Here is a 20,900-nt window from a genome sequence, read left to right on the forward strand (position 1 = left end):
ATGATGGCAAGCTGCATGACCGGGATTCGAACCAGCAATCTCCTGATTATAGTGGCAGCGCTGGATCACTTGAAATTTAGAAGGTGGGGATCTAACAAGATGGGAACTGTTGGTAGACCTGTCACCATAACTACATTATAAAATTTATCGTACAATACAAGGACTTGAAGCTAGTGAACCCTGTTAAGATTTTGTGGATGGTTATGGATTTTTATGGATGACCTGGGTGAGGAATGTACTCACGCGTGTGAGAGCGCTGATTCTTTGCATTCGCGGATGTCGTTGACTCGCTTATTATAGCTGTAACAGAAGCAAAAGACTAAGTAAGCATCTCAGAGTATCTCACTGTTAAACATTCATTTATTAAACTTAACAAATTAAGATAATCCTATATTTATCCCACAGCTGGGAAATCGTATACAAACAAAATATAAAACATATGCATACAAACAATATGGTTCTAGGAAACTACGACTTATAGGAAACATGGTTCTCCAGTATGTGCAGATTTTGTTAAGCAATACAGCTCTGGAAAAAAATAAGAGGCCACATAAAAACGATGAGTTTCTTTGATTTTACCAAATTAAAAACCTCTGGAATATAATCAAGAGGAAGATGGATGATCACAAACCATCAAACCACCAAACTGAACTGCTTGATTTTTTACACCAGGAGTAAAGCAGCATAAAGTTATCCAAAAGCAGTGTGTAAGACTGGTGGAGGAGAACATGATGCCAAGATGCATGAAATTAAAACTGTGATTAAAAACCAACCAGGGTTATTCCACCAAATATTGATTATTTCTGAACTCTTAAAACTTTGAAACTTTATGAATATGAACTTGTTTTCTTTGCATTATTTGAGGTCTGAAAGCTCTGCATCTTTTCTCATTTTCTGTAAATAAATGCTCTAAATGAGAATATTTTTATTTGGAATTTGGGAGAAATATTGTCTGTAGTTTATAGAATAAAACAACAATGTTCATTTTACTCAAACATAAACCTATAAATCAGAGAAATTGATTCAGAAAATAAAGTGCTCTCTTCATTATTCCAAATCTGTAGGTTAGCAGTAAATAAATAATCTTTTTGCACATAGTAATAGTAAATAGATCTGTTTTGTCCCAATTTTACAGTACCGGTGAACACAGGTGTTCAGTATGAGTTAATGTTCGAGTGTGAGCTGCGCTGTGATTGGCTGACCCGCGGATGTTGACGAAGAGGTCCTCAGCAGCTTTGTGGATGTGGAAGACCTCGTCTCTGAAGAGGCAGAGACAGGAGCTGCTCTGCAGAGCCAACTTCCACAGACTGAGAGCGGCGGGGTCACTGTTCAGAGCGGCGTGGCACAGGATGAACCCAACTACACACACACACAATATATCGTGACACAGAAATATCATGATATTAAAAATCCATATCGTGATAATAGGGCTGTTCTGTGTTAAAAGTAGTCTATTATTTACTGTGAAGCTTTAGGTGTATTTATTGTATAATTGTTTTAGTTTGCAGTTTATATGCATGCACTAAATATTCTGCAATATTTTTTGCTGCATTTTATTATTTTATGCTGTATTATTTATTTTGCCACATTATGATTATACTGTTATACTATTATACTATATTCCTGAAATGAATTTATTATTTTATTGTTTTCCTATATCGCCAAGTATATCATTATCACAAAAATACCCTGAAATATCGTGATATTATTTTAGAGCCATATCGCCCACCCCTAGTGTACACCCATACCCACTGATTTATACCAAAAGTATCTCTTTTCATTACTCTGTAGGTAAAGGTATAGATACTAGAGTTTAATAAAATACTTCTGTAGAAGTTATAAAGAAGTATCAACTCAAGCTTTTTACTCTTTAAGTAAGTGTTTTTAAAAAAGTACTGGATTCAAAACTACTTAAAGTATAGAAGTAAAAGTAATGTAGGGAAAAAAAAATAAAACTATTAAGAACAAAAGCTTAGGCCACGCCCACAGAGTCCTATAGTGCACTATTACCCCCCCCCCCCCCCTCTCCCCAAAACACATTTTACTAAAAGCTATAATGACTATAATGATAAAATATTAAAATGGTAACGTTAATAATATAATTTAGGATGCACTAGGCTGCTCCCTATAGTGTTTCAGCTGCATATATGCCCCATGTGCAGGTGTGATGGATCACAGTATAAACCAATAGGGAGTGGGAATGGTATATGTTTATACTTCTCTACATCCAATCACAATCAGATTCACTCTATCTGGATGGAGAGATTTATCTGGATAGGGGTTTTATTGAACGATGAGAAGCCGGAATAAAAACCAGCTGAAATTAAATAAATAGGAGTAACGAGGCTGTTTTTATTAAAATGTAAGAAGGAGAAAGTTCAGAAAACTGTGTGAAAATGTAAAAATAATTACTGCAGCAGAGTAGAGATAACCTACATTTATACTATATAAGTAAGGTAATGAAGTATTTGTACTTCGTTACTCGACACCTCTGGTTTTTACTCATACGTTTAAATGCATTTGGTTACAGTGCCACACTTACACACTATCCACTTCTCCATAGTGTCCAAAGACAGGTATTCACAGGGCATCTGGGGAAGAATTGGACATACCATTAGAGCTGGACAATATATCGATATTTTATCTTATCGTGATAAATTTTCTAAAACAAATCGACAATAAGCATATGGAAGAAATCATCTGTACTCAGCTGTACATTTATTTAAAGAAAGTCTAAGAAAACCTTGTTTAATTGGATGATGTGCAGCAGAAAATAAATAAGAATCACTGTACTATATATGAAAGAGAATTTGAATTGCAGAATATCAAAATCTGCCACTGTTGGTACTTTTTGTGATATATTATAATAACATTTCTACCATATGACCCAACTCTATAAGTGTGTGATTAAATACTCTAAGGGTGGTGACTTTTATACTGCTAAAACCGATTTTGTTAAATGTATTGTTTCGTCCAAAATTAAGAAATTAATCCTATAGATTTTTGCCATATCATCTATCCCTAAATACCATCATTAAAAATCCACTAATCATTTGTAAAATGTCCTTAGATACTGACCGACCTCTTTAGACTCTCTTTTAGATTCTACATGCTGCAAAACAAGATTTTACAGTATTTTAATGGATGTTAATCCACACAGATTTCTCTCCTGAAAAATGTTTATTTGAGTGAATAAAGCACTTCTGTTTATTTACAGTATTAAAAATTCCAGATTTACACTAAGGCTGGGTGCAGCAGCATTAGCATTAGCATTAGCATTACGGAGTTTTCCTGTAACTCAGGGGCGATATCAGCTAGAGGTTCGTACCACGTTTCTTGTTTTAATGTGGCAAAAACGGAGACTACAGTTCAATATACTATCACTGTGGTTAGCAGCTAATGCTAACACTGCTCCAGTCTGGTCTTTACTCAAGTCTTTACTGAAACTCATCTATAACTCTGTACTTCAGTGGGGTGGGTTTACTGCTACTTAATACCTGACTGGTTGAATTCATACATAAGGAGCACTGTCGATTTTTGAGTAATTAAAGGATTAAGTGCACTGAAAAATATGGTATTAATGTGTTTAAAGCTAAGATATAAGTCTTAAAGCTGACCACAGTGTATAAATCACAATGTCACAATGTTATTATTATACAAACACCTAAATTAAAGAGGTAATAACAAATATTGAACAAAAACGCGTGTTTTAAATATATTACGTACCGTATCAGACTGTGCTGGGTTCAGCATGGTGCTGGGAGCGCTGATCAGACTCAGGAGCTGAGCGTTTCTCCACTGATCAGCAGACAGGTTACGGCGAGGATACACCATCTGCAGAGAGACCAGCGCGTCCGACAGGGACTACGCCACCAAAACCAGGGGAAAATCATCATCAGTACTTGTCTTACATAAAATTTAATGACAAAAGTTCTATATCTATTATTAAAGAAAGAAAATAGTTTTAATTACACTTAAAAATGCTATATTAACTGTTTTTAATAGTTTTGCTGATGTACTTTCTTAAAGCTGCAGTCTGTAAGTTCTGGATATTTAGCGACCTCTCTGGTGAGAATGTGTAATTGCAACCAGCACATAAAAAAGTACTTTTATCACCTTTCAGAACGGATAAATCTGCTGATTTATTTAGCAAGGTTATGCTCTCTTTTATCCTGCCAGCTCTCCTCAGTTCTAACTGACTGCTAACATTTATTAGAATTAAAGCAGCAGTCCCTAAGGTCCTTTCTTATAAACTTAAAGTTTAATAGTATTATTCCTGACATATTCTAATACGACAGCTGCCCAAAAAAAATCAATACCGACACTTAAACGATACTTTGACAAAAACCTAAAACATCAGAAATTATTGTAATAATAGAATATCAAACATGGAACTATTTTTTTTGTTCTTTAATAAAAATAATAATAACAATTAAAAATAATGATGTTTATTCTTCACTTCAAGAAAGAACATAAGGTTATATAATTTCTATGATAGTTAACTTTGTCTGAGGGCCTCTCCCAACCAGAAATGAGCCAAAATATGCTGATATTTCTTGTTTGAACGCTTTAAGGAATGGGTTGAGTTTAGAGCTGACTCGTTAAATAAATCAGTGCAGGAACCGAGTGCAAATTGGAATCAATGATTCAAGACATTGTTAACACGCCTGTTTGTTGATATGAGGGTCTGAGTTGGTGTAAATGTTAACACAGCGCAGGAAAACTCCTCAGACACTAGATTATACTTATGAATAAAGCTGTAAACCAGAGCCATGACTGGTAGCATGACTTTCTAGATCTTTTTAGACATATACGCTTTATGCTGATGTGTTCTGATAAGGTATTGTTGATTTATTAAGCTGAGAAAACGACAAGGAGAGATTTTTGTGTAAAGGTGACACCCGGTGCTGATTGGGTTAAAGTACCGGTACTGAATAAATGGGTTATTGTATACTTCTTAATTACGAAGTATTGAGATACTTTTCTAGTATCGGTATACCTTGCAATAGTAATTCTAATTAATGGTATTAGTATTTAGGCATGAGAGTCCTTGCAGAATCTAATATATTAATTCTAAAAACAGAAGATCTCTAAATTAATTTTTACATAAAACTGCAATGACACATTTTCACCAGAGAGGTCTCCAAATACCCAAATTCACAATAACTTACAGACTATCGCTTTAACCCATTTGTACTATAAATGTTCACCTTTCCATGGGGCACAAACTCCTCCATCATCTTTTTCAGGGGGTTCTCATAATCCACGATCATCTGCCCAAGCCTGGGGTATTCTCGATCACTGCAGAAGGAAAAAAAACATCATTAATAATATTAATCTTTACATTTTTAACAGGTTTTCTGTAACTAAGATAACTTCACGCTGATAGGTTTGGATATCCTTAAGTCCTAAATGGCTCCCTACACCCTAAGAAAGCGCACAAAACAGATGAGAAAAGTGAAAGTAGTTTTATTTACAGTTAAATAATGAAGTGTGTGCCTCTTTTAAAGACTGTGTAAAAACTTGATTGGTTTTTATGACGTTTCTACTGTTTTAGATAACCGGAATTAAATAAGCTGGTCTATAGGGGATGATACCTGGCGCCGTGGGTCATCTCGTGTGCATAGTTGTACAGGCCGATGATGGCTTTACGCTCTTCGATCCGAGACAGCAGCATCATCAGTGTAGTGTAGGTCACAACCAGGTCAAGGTAGTTTTTCGTGAGGTCAAAATTTACAGTCTGGAGGAAAATATGGAAAAGGTTTTAATTTACAGTGAATTAATCTTTTAATGTTAATAAACAGTACCAGGTTAGCACTAGTAGTGTGCAATATCGTATCATATGTAATAACACTGGAAAAAAAAATACACGATTAAAAAAATCTATGTGGTAATAACAGTGAAATAAATAATAGATATATTCTCTAACTGTTCGGTAGATTTTTTTTATTCTTTATTCGTTACATTTTTTATTTTGTTACAGTATTATTATTATTATTATTATTATTATTATATTAATCAATCACCATTTATTTTCACTTGGTAATACGTTACCAATAAACAAAGCGTTTGCAACTTAAATGGACTGAAAAATACATTTTAATTTTAATTAAAAATGAGTATTTAATCAGGTGAGCAAAAATAAAACGGTAAGAGCATTAGAAAACACAAAAAACAAATAAGATTTAATAAAGAAGAAATAAAAGAATTCAGAATAAAATAATAAATGGACAGGCTAAAATGTAAATCAATAAAATAAAAAGATAAATAATTAAAACAAAAATAACAAACACAAATAAAGAAACAAAGGACTAAAAAATAAAAGTAGCTAAAATAACACTAAAAATAACACTAAAATAAGATTATGAAGAAAGTAATAAAACTTTGCTCTGTTAATAATTTAATTATTTAATGACCATTAGCAACATCTACTGCACTGCTCCGTTTACAGATATATCTTCCCTTGTATAGTAAGTTTTTTATAGCCTTATATATTTTCTATTCTTCTTTGTTTTAATTTATGTTTGAATATGTTTCTTATTGTATTCTGTTGTTGCTGCTGGATGCCTAAATTTCCTTCGGGATGAATAAAGTATCTGTCTGTCTGTCTGTCTGTCTACCAACAGAAGATATAATAAATAAAAAGACAAAATAAATAAAATAAAACTGGTCATAAAATAAATTAAAATAAGAAGTGATTAAAAGAAATAGAATAAATAAAAGGCTAAAAGGTAAATAGAACATTAGATCAATAAAAACAAATCTATATACAAAATCTTGCTAATCTACTGCAGATAATCATTTTAAGAATGTACACATTCATTCATACAATGATCTGTCATACGGTCAATATTACTGTTATCGCAAAATGTCTTGAAATATTGTGATATTATTTTAGGACGATATCACCTGCCCACAGCTAGCAATGTCTTTTTTGTAAGGAACTTTACACAGCTATTAAAGATTCTGTGACACACTGTGGGTTAAATTCTTCAGTAAAAACTTACAATGTCGAAGAAAACTTGGCAAGCGTCAATAGTGTTTAGCAGTTCACAAACATGATCCTGAAGAAGAGAGAGAACAAGAGGAATAAAACAACCATTCAGAGAGTCTGCTGCTTTCAGATCAGAGATAAACACTGTTATTATCACAGCCTCCATCTCTTACCTTAAATTCCATAACATCCACAAACGTGAAGTAATATAAAGCTAGATTCTTTAGTATTTCAGACTTTTCCTTTTGGAGCTGTGCGAGCTGTTGCTGTAATTATAAAAGAAGAAAAGGACATTATAAAATATAAAAATATACACATTATATATCAGCACTGCACTGTTATTCACTGTTATCAGACCGATCAGCAGGGTTCAAAGTGTCTAGACAATAAATATAATTCAGAAATTCTGATATTCCATTATTCCAGTTATAAATCACAGAAAATATTAATAATATTAATAATAAAACTGAGGCTTTTTAGTGAGCGGGAGTTTACACAGTGCCGTCAAAGTGTTTCCAGCTACTTTCACACTCTGTATTTCTCAATGAAAGATAATTATTATTTATTCATTTTTATACATTAATTTTTAATAAATCAGTCGGCTTTGGTAGGCCTGAAGCAGTCAGCCTTGATGCTAACTGTTTGCTTCGGTTGGCTTGAAGAGATTAGCCTTAATGCTAACCGACAGCTTCACCAATGTTGTAGGGGTTAGCAACATTGCTAAAAAAAAACAGCTTTTTTGGGATTGGAGCAGTTAGCTTTGATGCTAACAGTTGGCTTTTGTAGGGTTGGAGCAGTTAGCCTTGATGCTAACAGGCAGCTTTGGTAGGGTTGGAGCAGTTAGCCTTGTTGCTAACAGACTGCTTCACCAGTGTTGTAGGGGTTAGCCACATTGCTAAGAACCAGCTTTGGTGGGATCGGAGCAGTTAGTGCAGCTTTGGCAGGCCTGGAGCAGTTAGCCTTGATGCTAACAGTTGGCTTTGGTGGGGTTGAAGCAGTTAGACTTGATACTTACAATCGGCTTTGGCAGGCCTGGAGCAGTTGGCCTTGATGCTAACTGTCAGCTTTGGTAGGTTTGTAGGGGTTAGCCACATTGCTGCAATCCCACCAATGCTGATTCTTAGCAGTTAGCGCTGATGCTGACAATCGGTTTGGAAGGCCTGAAGCAGTTAGCCTTGATGCTAACATACAGTTGGATTAAGTAGGCCTTGAGTGGTTAGCCTAGATGCTAATGGTTGACTTTGGTAAGCTTGAAGAGGTTAGCCTTAATGCTAATTGACCACGTCACCAGTGTTGTATGGGTTAGCCACATTGCTAAGAACCAGCTTTGGTAGGCCTGGAACAGTTAGCCTTGATGCTAACAGTCAGCTTCACCAGTATTGTAGGGGTTAGCCACATTGCTAAGAACCAGCTTTGGTGGTATTGTAGCGGTTAGCCACTAATGCTAATGTTCCAGCCTTAGTGCTGTAGAATTTTAGGAATCTAAGCTTACTGTAAAGAAAGGAAGCACTTTATTCACCTAAATAAACAGTTTTAAGGACAGGAATTTGGGTAGATTAACATCCAGCACTCGTTTGACTTTACAAGAAAGTCTTTTTTTTTTTCATTACAGTTTTGTTTATGTAGCTTAGCTTTACTTATCTTAGTCAGCTAACCCCCACTTCCTTTATAATTATGTGCCTTATAATCCATTGCGCCTTATAGTGTGAAAAATACAGTAACTTTAGTAAGTCTTAATCGGTGGCGAGTCTTAGGAAGTTTAGAGCTCCTGTGTTTTTAATAAATAAATTCATATTTGTCGCCACTCATCGATAAAGTATCGCAAACGAAAACGAGGTGATAGTTTGAAGATGAGCTCAGATGATGGTGTCATTCATGAGGAAATCCACATGATAGTAAAAGAGCAGCACTACTGTAATAACAGCTGACGGACGGCATTCCTGCGTTCCTGCCGTAGCAGATCAGAATGAAGTTAATGACTGGAATTTTTCTGATGTTTAACCAGCGTGTGAAAGATCAGAAACTGATTATTACTGATATAGTTTTCAAAGAAAAGAAAAGGCACTCTCTACACTCTGTTTAACAGTTGGGACATGCCAGATCTTGTGTCCTGGTTTCAGCAGTGGAATGAGGCTAGAGACTGAACCCTGCATCAGGTCTGAACACGTCGAGCTGCCCCTCTGAGGGAAAGCCCAGCTTTAATACACCGGTGACTCCAGAGCAATTCTGCACTGCTAAACAGCTTCCAGAACAGTTCCTACACCAATCGTACCATCTTATCAGCTCCACTGATCAGATACAGCTCTGGAAAAAAAATAAGATACCACTTTGATTTTACCAAATTGAAAAGATGGATGATCACAAGCCATCAAACCAAGCTGAACTGCTTGAGTTTTTGCACCAGGAGTAAAGCAGCATAAAGTTATCCAAAAGCAGTGTGTAAGACTGGTGGAGGAGAACATGATGCCAAGATGCATGAAAACAAAAACTTTCTGAATATGAACTTGTTCATGCTTCTTTGCATTATTTGAGGTCTGAAAGCTCTGCATCTTTTTTTTGTTGTTGTTATTTCAGCCATGTCTCATGTTCTTAAATGCTTTAAATGACAATATTTTATTTGGGAGAATTTGGGAGAAATGTTGTCTGTAGTTTTTAGAATAAAACAACATTTTTGTTAATTTTACTCAAACATAAACCTATAAATAGCAAAATCAGATAATCTGATTCAGAAACTGAAGCGGTCTCTTAGTTTTTTTCCAGAGCTGTACATTTCACTCTGTAAAAGAATGGAAAATTTGTGTTTGGTATATTATTTCTTTGTTGTTTAAATGGGTTCATATTTGTAAAGAACATTAATTTGTGGGATGAGCAGCAGAAAAATTTGCCAGATATTCTCTGCCAATGCCAAACAACTGTATATCCCCAATCACCCGTAAACGCCCCAACACCAGGAGGGTGAAGAAGACTAGCACATGCCTCCTCCGACACATGTGAAGTCAGACTCCGCCTCTTTTTGAACTGCTGCTGATGCTGTAGCATTGCCAAGTAGCATCACAGTGCTAAAGCACGGAGGAAAGCGCAGCGACTCGGTTCTGATACATCAGCTCACAGACGCAGCCTTGTGCTGATCCACATCACCCTAGGAGTGATGAGGGGAAAGATGGAGCGCCATCTACTGTACTGTACCCACCCAGAGAGAGCAAGACCAACAACTGTGCTCTCTCAGGGCTCTGGCAGCTGATGGCAAGCTGCAAGACTGGGATTCGAATATCCAGAGATCTCCCGATCATAGTGGCAGTGTTTTTGACCACTAGACAAATGGCAATAACAATAGAAGAATCAGCTGTTTGGCAATGGAAGTGAAGATTTGGAAATATTTTAATGGGCACAATCCACATACTCAGCACTGCTGCTCAACCCACAAATACATGTTACTTACAAAAGTGGCTCTATTAAAAAAGAAATTAACAGTATTTCCAACGGTATAAGATTCATTACCTAGAAGCAATGAAGATATAATAATCTACTGAACACTTTTTGTGTTATGTTAGAAATACAAAAGGTCCGACCAATGATCAGTGGAGCTTAAATTGTTAAATACACATCACCAATTGTCATTAAAACCATTTTTATTAGACAGAAAAGTAAATGTAAAAGTAATTTTGAACTGGACAGGGCAAATATGCTCTGGAGTCAAGTTAGTAGTAATAAGAGTCTGATGTTTATCATGGTTATCAGTTAAGCATGTTTTATACAGTTGGCAGCATTAATGATGTTCTAGACATCACTGTGCAAAAACCCTTTAGACAACATCAGAGACTTTCTAAAATAATGATAAAATAGAAGAAAATACACATAAAATAAGAGTATTATAAAAGTTATGGCCAAATACTTGCCACTGGCCATAACCAAATACCAAATACAACCATTAATTATATGTATCGGCATGACAGTAGCATTTCCTTTACACTATTCTACCACTTCTCCACCATTCACTCCTTAAACACCATTAAAATGCTTCTGTGAGCAGCATTTTAATTATATTAACCCCTTTACACCATCATGAAAATAGCAAGGATGAAGATCTAAAATGAACACAGACATTATATAGTGCGAGGATTATGACTATTGTTACTAATGGTTTTAAAGAATGAAGAATTGTTTTAAGGGAAATTCCACTGATTTTAAAAATCTAAGAGTTGGACCCATCTGACGCTTCTGTGCACCAAGGGATTGAGTCCGATTTCTTCAGAACCAGTTCTATTTCGTCTTCTACTGTTTAATAATTTGTGCAGCTGGTGTGAAAGTCTGAACCATCTAGAAAAGTAAAAAAATAAAAAATAAATAAATAATGCACTGGACCATGTTTCAGTAGATCCGGACCGAGTCCACCATTACAGTGATAGGATGCAGCACCTGTGAAGCAAGTCCAGTCGTGAAATTTCACTATACTCACTACTAAATATTCCACAGCCAACTGTCAGTGATATTATAACACAGTGGAAGAGACTGGGAAAGACAGCGACTCCTCCAAACTTCATGTAGCTTCAGAGTTCATCACCACTACACACCTCCACCCACATGGTTGGGCACGTGCTTGTAAAAGCTTGTGTGGAAAGCTGTGCTCCTCAGTCCAGCACAGTTTAGTGCAGATATTTCCAGTTACAGTTGATTTACGCTTTTAATCCCAGAAAAAAATGCTCTTATTTACCTTTTAAAAAGCCATTTAAATGGCTGATTAAAGGGCCGATTACTGATGTTTTGCTGGTTCCTTTGGTTTTGAGAGCTCGGCTCGGCTGTTCCCTATTTGCACAGTAACTAAACCTCACTTTCAAACATTCAGTGGAATTACACTTTAAAACTTGATTTTGAATAAATTAGCTTTTGAATGTACATCATCCTTGTTATTTTCTAGTAAAATTCTACTGTTGCAGTTGTGTGTTTGTGGGCCTTTTAATTAATATATATTGGGTTTAAAATGGATACAAATCTAAAAGCAAGCATGTAACCATGCAGCTGCAGACCAACAAACCTCAGGATACGCTGATCTACAACAGGATGCAAATATATCCGCTAATATTCTTTTAATTTAATTTAATGTATTATTTTGTTTTATTATTTAATGCATCTCAGAGATGATCTGTAATCCTGAGGTTCCTTTAGTCCAGTTTAGCTACGTAAGAATATACATGTATGTAAATGTAACAGAAAGGTTAGAAGAAGCTACATGGAAATATGTGCAAGCTCTAAACAAAGCAAATGGGACCCGGACAGGGTCCGAACTTACCAAAAGAACAATCCAGAAAATAGCCATGTTAAGCATGCAAAAAATGCAAAAAACACAAAAAAAGAACAAAAACATATATAAAAAACCAACACAAAACTAAACTGAAAAACACAGTTAAACATGACGCAGCTCCACATCATTCCAAAAGCAGTTAAACATCGGACAGAAACCAGAGCTGAGCAGAGCTTTAGTTAACGCTAAAAAAAAGAAAAAATAAAGCAGCATCTGAAAAATATACAAAACACACTTTATATATAAAAAAAAGACAACAGCGCCGTCAGTTATTACCGAGAGGAACACAAGAGAAATCATAATTTCCAAAAACACACACGGACATGACACACTGCAGATAATAAAGCATGTATACATCAGAACACAGATGAGCAAATTAAACCAAATTAAAAAAGCAGTTTATTTCAATCACAACATAAAGCGGTTAGTTTCAGCTTCAGTGTTTGTTTTCTTTATCTCTTGTATGATTTAGCAAAAATATACTGTATTGTTAGGCTAAAGTTGACCTTTTGGTCTCATATGGAAACACTCTAGAACCATCTAGAGGTTACATGACAACATAATGCTCAATTGATTAAAATCAAGATGGTGGGAATCCCAGTCAAAAGTTTCTACAGCCAGTCCAAGTAAAAAATTCTCATTGAATTTCATGTTTGAAACTTATTACGTTTATTTATAGAAAGCTATTTTATTTTTGGAATAATTCAGTCCTTCTGATCCCAGATGGCATGGGATAATTTTAAAATGCAAACCAAGCAAATGTCCGGGAATCTCAGGAGGATATAAAAGATAGTATTTAAAATCCAACCACTGTTCTATTCTAAAAAAAATCATGAATCACTGCAGTCAGTTCTTATTGTGGTTGTACATTCAGCCTGAATTTAAGCCAGTAGCTTCAGTATTGCTTCATCACGGTGAAAGACTGGACCTGCTGTGATGGATTTGTAAGCATTGTGAGTTTTTATATGGAGATATAGATGCTCTCACTCAGAACAAACGGATCAGAACAGAACTGGAGGTTCTGTTTCAGTCCAAAAGATGAATATTGAATATTAAAGGCTGTTTGTTCTATTAGCTCTGGTCCATTTCAATATAAACACGGCCAAATCCTCCTGCTGGACCACTCCACAGCCCGGGCCCAGTACATCGTGGGTTAGGGTTTCCATGGTGCTCGAGCTTTTCCTGGCAGACTCCATCAAACGTCATTGTTTATGAACTAGAACAGCAGCAGGTGGTCTTTTTACTGACCAACAGTGACGAATCTAGATATTATTATGTGTTATCAACAACAAAACATTTTATTTTAACTAAAGAAGTATAATTGATATAATTATAAACTATTATATGTTGCTAATTATGTCTTTTATCATAAATATAGACATAAAATAATCTATTCTTCAAAGAGACACAACGATATGTGCCAAGCAGGGTTTAGTTTTAACCCTTGAGTTTTATTAATGCTGCTTTAATGGTCATATCTGCCACATTTGGTTTGTAAGTTCCTCTCTGAGATCTTCTGAGCTCAAATCTGAAGAAACCAACGATAATTTGATTTAATAAAAATATGTGCTCAAATAACACTGACCACCATGTACATTTTATTGCATAAAGTCTAAAAACAAAAAAATAAATCCAGTTTAATTGAATGATGTGCAGCAAAAGTTGAAGAAAAATCACTGTTCTATAAACAATACCAGTCAAAGGTTAGAATTCAGTTTAAACCTTAAAATTCAGTGGTTTTTTATTATTTTAAAATGACCTGCATTGTATATTAATACTATTTTAAAAAATTCGTACAATCAACCTGTGAAGAAAAAACATGTTAAGCAAACCAGAATATGTTTTATATTTTAAATTCTTCTTCAAAGTATCTCCTCTTGTTTAGATGATCAGTTTTGAACATCTCTGCTGGATTTTCTCAGTCAGTTTTATGAGGTAGAGTCTCCTGGAATTCAGGCTTTCAGTTAACAGCTGTGCTGAACTCATCAAGAGTTAATTACTGGAATTTCTTGTCTCTTAATAAAGTGTTTGAGAGCATCAGTTAAAGTAAAGTAGTGAAGAGGTAGAGTTACAGGTATACAGTGAATACAGTGAAATGCTATGATGAAACTGGCTCTCATCAGGACCGCCATTTAGCTGATGCTTACAACTGGTTTACGAGGTTATTCCTATTACAGAGGTGATCCAATGGTTGGTGTAGCACAGCAGTCAGTCACCCAGAACGGGAATTGAACCGCAGTCTCACACATGAAGTGGTAGCTCCATGGCAGGTTGTGGTGTTATCCACTGCACCACACCAGTCGGATTTATCGGAATTATATTGCATAGACTGAAATGAGCAAATATATTAATATTAATTTTACTCATATTATTCAGCTCTACATATAACTAGAGAACTAGAGAGTGTTGGGCTTGAGCTAAAACTACAGAAATTTTGGTTGGGGCGGAGCTGAGGGACGTTCCTATTGGACGATCCTCAGCATTGGACAGTGTAATGGAGAAACACTGTATTGTGAAACAACACCCACTTAGTGTAGTGAGTCTGTGTTTGTGTCTGTGGTGAGTGTGTGTGTGGAAACAGGGAGGGAGAGGAATGTGGGCGTGTCTCTCACACACCCACGCATTAGTGGCTGATCTGCACTTAGCAGGGCATTATTACACATGTTGTAAAGTAACATATGACATTGTAAAGACTGTTATTAGTGTAAAAATGTCTTTATTTTAAAGCGTTTCTAACTGTTGTTCATCTCGCTGCCTCCTGGTGTCGCAGTGCTGTAAGCCAATCAGAGGCGATATGTTTGCATGTATGAATATTCATGAGCAAGAGCCGAGCTTTGAATTGAAAAACCAATATTTGCTCAAGGTGTTCATTCATACCACAATCTCTGCTTGGACATGATGACTATAGTCTTATAAGGAACTTAAAGTCTTAATACTGTTAACTTGTGGTTTCTGATGTTGGTAATTTATCTTTCTATTCTGGAGCAGGCCTAATGAGAGCCAGTTTCATCATTATAATATTTTTGATGGACACTTTCAAAGCTGAACTTGGAATAATTTGGACTTTATTAAGAGACAAGAAATTCAAGTAATTAACTCTTGATGAGTTCAGCACAGCTGTTAACTGAAGCTCCAAAATCACTAATCTAGACTTCCATAGACAGTATAGAAAGTTAGCCCAGTAAAAGCAGAATAAACATAATTTTAGAATAAACAATGATTTGTATGTCTGCTTTTTGGACGTTTTAGCAGGGGGTTGAATGCGGCTAAACGATTTTTAGAGTTTAACTCTAAAAATCAACCAAAAATTGTAAAAAACTTTGGATATCCTACCGTATATAGCCCATAATATAAAAATATTTAGAAAATCTAGAGAAATCCCTGTGAAAGGAACAAGACTAAAAGTCAGTAATAGATGCTGGTGATCTTCTGGCCCTCAGGTTGCACTGCATTAAATACAGGCTGTACTGATTCTGTACTGTTCTGGGGGCTAGTAGGGCTTTAAGTAAGAATTCAGAATATAATATTTGGTAAAGCTCCATCAGATAAGATCTAAATGAGTGAGTTTAAAATTATATAATCATCTGATTTTCTGACGTTGTGGTGCTGAGCTTTTCCACCAGTTTGCAGTAGCCTTTAGCTGTCTGTAGTAGTCTTTCTTTGGACTAAATAAATAAGAAACATCTATATTGCCCTGATATACAGCCCTGCCCACTTAGAAATAATTATAAATAAACCAAGATGCACAATAACCAAGAAGCTCTTTTGTAACTGGTGAAAAAAGTGCAATTTGTCAGTGATTACAATCAAATCAACAACACAGGTTATCTTCATTGTGTATATCAAATAACTACTTACGTTATTGTTGCGGGTTTCCACTGCCGGAAACTTCCTCACGATGAACTTCACGGCCGACTCCAGGTTTTTGTCGATCAGGTAGGAGGGCTTAGCTTTGGGGTCTCCGCAGGCCTGGAGAGAACGAAGGAGAAGAGAGGAGACAAAAAAGGAAAAAACTCAAAACTCAAGTTTCAGACTGACTCAAATACAGAAACGTGAGATACTGACTTCCAGAGATCACAGAAGGAACAAGTAGAACAGTTAAAGACACGTGAGAGGATGAGGCAGAAGTGCAGGGAATTGGTCACAGCTAGAAAATGCAATGAGAGAAAAAGAGAGATAGAGCGTGGTAGAGACAAAGAGAGAGAGAGCATTTGCATGCACTCAAAAATGAGTTCGTAATCAGATTACTGCAGTTACCTCAACATACTCTTGATCAGTTTAAATCAGTGTAAGTTAATAAATCTGATAAAGAAACCTGATTAAGAGAGAGCTGGATTGGTGTTTAGCGGTCAGATTAGTTTTTAGTGCATGAATAATTTTAAAATATTGAACCATACATCATATGATTCTATTTTGGCTCAGTGTGTTAAAGGATCTGTGATTTACAATTGGTTGGCATTAGGCTGTTTTATACTTCTGTGTCGAGTTAATGTGTTGTTTAGGGAGTAGACTGTGCGAGTGCCCTATGCTGCTGAGAGTGTTTATATTTGTGCGTGTCTGCAACTCAATGTGTGGGCGGGAAGAAGAGGTTTGGTGGACCAATCACAGCTGCTGCTGTCTGTGTCACATGGCGCATTGTTACATTTCTGGAGAGGTGTGTTTTAGGCTTCACCATAGAGTACATGAGTACATGTAGCCTTCCTGACATATTGTGAGAGCATCCTGACAAATGTTCTGCAGTAATCGGATTACTGAGTGCATTTAAACTCACAGAGAGAAACAGACAGACAGCAGAAAGTGAAACAGCAGTGTATGACAGCAGACTCACCCCTAGAGAGAGAGAGAGAGAGATGAAGAGAGAGAGGTAGAGAGGTATAGATCGAGAGAGCAAGAAAGAGTGGTAGAGAAAGAGTGGTAGAGAGAGTGTGGTAGAGAAAGAGTGGTAGAGAAAGAGTGGTAGAGAGAGTGTAGAAAGAGAGGTATAGAACGAGAAAGCATGGTAAGGAGATTGGTAGAGTTATAAAACAAGAGAGTGCAATGGAGAGAGAGAGAAAAAGAGTGGAAAAGAGATATATAAACAATGGACAGTGTGAAAGTGTGTGATAGTGAGCGAGAGAAGTAGAAAGAGCATGGAAGAGAGGTATCGTGTGAAAGAGAGTGATAGCGAGAGGTAAAGAGAGTGGTAGAAAGTAGTAGAGAACGAGAGCGAGAGGTATAAAGAGAGCGAAAGAGAGAAGATATAGAGAGAACGAGAGTGACAGAGAGATATAGGGAAAGAAAGAAAGAGAGAATGGTAAAGAGCGGCACACAGGTAGAGAGCGGCATACAGAGAGCAAGAGTGGTAGAGAGAGGTTTAGAAAAAGAGAGTGTGAGAGAGAGAGAGTAATGGAGAGCCTAATAGAGAGCAGTAGAGAATGGTGTAGAACGAAAGAGCAAGAGTTGTAGAGAGAGGTACAGAGAGAGAGAGAGAGAGTAATAGAGAGCAGTAGAGAATGGTATAGAATGAGAGAGCGAGAGAGAGAGTTATAAAGAGCGGTAGACAATGGTATAGAACGAGAAAGCGAGAGTTGTAGAGAGGCTACAGAGAGAGAGAGAAAGTACAGAGGTACAGAGAGAGAGAGAGAGAAAGTAATAGAGAGTGTAATAGAGAAGTAGAGAAAGGTATAGAATGAGAGAGAGTGAGAGAGAGAGTTATAAAGAGCGGAAGACAATGGTATAGAACGAGAGAGCGAGAGAGAGAGGTATAAAGAGCGGTAGATAATGGTATAGAACGAAAAAGCGAGAGTTGTAGAGAGAGAGGTACAGAGAGAGAGAAAGTAATAGAGTAATAGAGAGAAGTAGAGAAAGGTATAGAATGAGAGAGAGAGAGAGAGAGAGAGAGAGAGAGTGATAGAGAGAGGTATAGAGAGCAGTAGAGAATGGTATAGAACGAGAGAGCGAGAATTGTACAGAGGTACAGAGAGAGAGAAAAAGTAATAGAGAGAGGTATAAAGAGGTAAAGCACGAGAGGAGGTGTGTGTAGCTGGCTGGACAGTGTGTCTGGCTGATTGGCTGCTCTGTAAGTGATGGGCGTGGCTTACAGAGATGAGGGGCTGCAATAGGTCAGCAGGCGTGCATCTGAGGTAGGGCGGTGTGTGTATGGAGGTCACATGATCAACATGACTCTGGACATGCAACTGAGCCTGACTGGACCTTCTGCAAGCGTCACCATAACCTAAACCCAGAGCACTCGGACCGATCCCACCGCGGGCCAGAACCTTCTCAGAACATGTTTAAAAGCTGATTTTTATTATTTTTACTGCGTTAATAACTGCATTCTGAAAAGCTAATCCCGGTGGGTTAGTGTATCGACAACTGAATGATCTAAAAACAAAATATCAGCCAGACTGTCCTAGAATGTTCTCCCTCTATGGCCACTTGTTTACACTGGTGTCAAACCAAACCAATCCCAATGTTCACTAATCACCTGGAATTTCACATTTACGGCATTTATCTGAAGCTCTTATCCAGAGCGACTTACAAGGTTATTCCTGTTACAGAGTTGGGCCAATGTAGTGTTAAGAGTCTTGCCCAAAGACTCTTATTGGTGTATCACTGTATCGTCACCCAGACTGGGAATTGAACCCCAACCACACCAACCAACCAAATCTTATACTGTGATATCACATCGTTTTCATTTGCAATACATTATCGATATTTGGCATGAAATATGGGCATATTTACTGAAATATTAGCACTCTAAACTTCCTAAAACTCGCCCCCAATTTGACCTACTCCTCTAATATGCTACAAAACCCAGGAATGGTTGGGTTTGACACCATTTTTACCACCATTCAATGAGGACTGACCCAGCGACACTGTGCTAGAATATTTTTTCTCATTGATCACTGGTCTAGTATGGTGTCAAACCCAACCATTCCCAGTGTTCAACCCAATTTACACTGTTCTACTATTCAGTTCTTTTTCTTATTCAGACTTAAATTTGGTTCTTCCCATGGTTCTGGAATGAAGTCTAGTCTAGTCATATGTTACTGTAAAAACATGGCTTTCCAGCAACAACTGGCTGATCTTTGTTGGAAAACGATTTGTTGGTGTTGGCGTGACGGTGCCTTTAATCAACAAAACTACATGTCTTACATACATTATTTAATAAACCAATTAATAAATAAAGATTAAAAAGGCAATGCTCTGATGCAGCAGTCGCATGTAGAGAAACATTACTTAAAATATCTGTTGAACCGATAAAACCTGGAGAAACACTTGGTCCAGTCCTTTACAAGTTCTGCACACATGAGCCAAAACTTCAACACCCTGGCTGATATATCAATTTCTCTTATCAATATCAGGTTTACATAGACCTACTGACGCCAGAGGAATAATAATAATAATAAACTACTACTAATAATAATATTAAAGCACCATAATCATCCAGAAACATTTTTGTGGGCTCTTAAACTAATGAGGGTTAAGTTTGACCGGTAGCTAATCAGATGTGGTGACGAATCAAATGAATAAAAAATATATATACCAAAAACAAAATGTGAAATAAAGCCATGCATTTGCTGACAAGCCTTTTCTCCACCGGTCCAGTCTGACGGCAAAACAGCCTGATCTGTGGGCCCAAACCAATCCAGCTCATGCACATTACATATTTATAGTGTTAACACCACAAAAACCCCAGATACGATGGAAAAAAGGCAAAGAAAACGATGTAACACACACTGAAATGAAGAAAAAATGAAGACAAAAGGAAGAAAAAAAGCAAAAGGAAACAAATACAAAGACTCCTGATTCTACTGCAGTTTGGGAACAGGCGTTTCTTCCCACCAGGGCGCTGTGTGAGTTGCATACGGAGAGAGATCATGGGACATGAAACTGGCAGGAGAAGCAGGAAAGGGGGATAGGGAGGGAGGGAGGGAGCGAGGGAACGAGATTTGGGGAAGGTGGAAAAGCTGTGCAAACCTTCCAAACTTGTCCTTGCTGAGGGAAGCATTGTAACAGAAAAAGAGAGAATTACACATAAACACAACTTTCCAATCTCTACCATGCAGATCTATGGCAAAACAAATTAGCTTTGGGAACTAAACGCGATTCGCTCTGGTCGCGTTCTGATTGGTCGCTTGGCTTTGCTTCGGCTGGCCTAAGGAGGGACGCAGGGGCGGCCGTACGGGTCGGACTGAGCGTCGAGATTGAGGAGCTTTCGTTCCCAGAGCTAAACACTCACACACCCCATGCAGAGCTCTCCTCCACCATCAGGGAGACTGCAGTCCCAGCCAGGATTCCAGTCCATGTGTTTGAGAGGAAGACCAGGAGGCAATGTGATTAAAGTCAAAGGAAACCAAGACGTGCAAGTAAAGAAATCAAGAAGAACAATGCAAGGCCATGGCCAAACATATTCACAACGCAAAGAAAGAAAAAAAAAAAAAAAAAAAAAGAAAACAAATGAGAAATCAGAACTCCCAACTGAGGAAAAAGGAAAAGATCAGAAAACATCATGAGGAAAAAGAGAACAAACAAATAGAAGAATGTAATTCAGTTATGATTCGATAGGAAAAGACTGCACCTCACATGCACAGAACCAGAGATCAAGAACTGCATTAAAACCTT

General features: G+C 37.0%; 1 protein-coding gene across 4 annotated transcripts in view; it reads right to left on the minus strand.

The window, feature by feature from the left end:
- The window catches only part of nckap1 (NCK-associated protein 1), a 72,058-nt gene that overhangs the window by 41,896 nt on the left and 9,262 nt on the right, over positions 1-20,900 (minus strand). Inside the window, exons 2-11 of one of the 4 annotated variants that reach the window (XM_049484840.1) lie at positions 20,256-20,273; positions 16,152-16,262; positions 7,168-7,254; positions 7,008-7,064; positions 5,598-5,740; positions 5,211-5,301; positions 3,727-3,864; positions 2,543-2,591; positions 1,203-1,359; positions 244-300 (exon numbers count right to left, since the gene is read on the minus strand). In XM_049484840.1, the coding sequence (XP_049340797.1) occupies positions 244-300; positions 1,203-1,359; positions 2,543-2,591; positions 3,727-3,864; positions 5,211-5,301; positions 5,598-5,740; positions 7,008-7,064; positions 7,168-7,254; positions 16,152-16,262; positions 20,256-20,273 (908 nt within the window). Of the gene's footprint in view, positions 1-243; positions 301-1,202; positions 1,360-2,542; positions 2,592-3,726; positions 3,865-5,210; positions 5,302-5,597; positions 5,741-7,007; positions 7,065-7,167; positions 7,261-16,151; positions 16,263-20,255; positions 20,274-20,900 lie in introns of all 4 variants that reach the window. The other 3 variants (XM_049484839.1, XM_049484842.1, XM_049484841.1) reach the window with 3 other exon arrangements.

This window comes from Astyanax mexicanus, chromosome 11, assembly GCF_023375975.1.
Source record: "Astyanax mexicanus isolate ESR-SI-001 chromosome 11, AstMex3_surface, whole genome shotgun sequence".
Lineage (NCBI taxonomy): Eukaryota > Metazoa > Chordata > Actinopteri > Characiformes > Acestrorhamphidae > Astyanax > Astyanax mexicanus.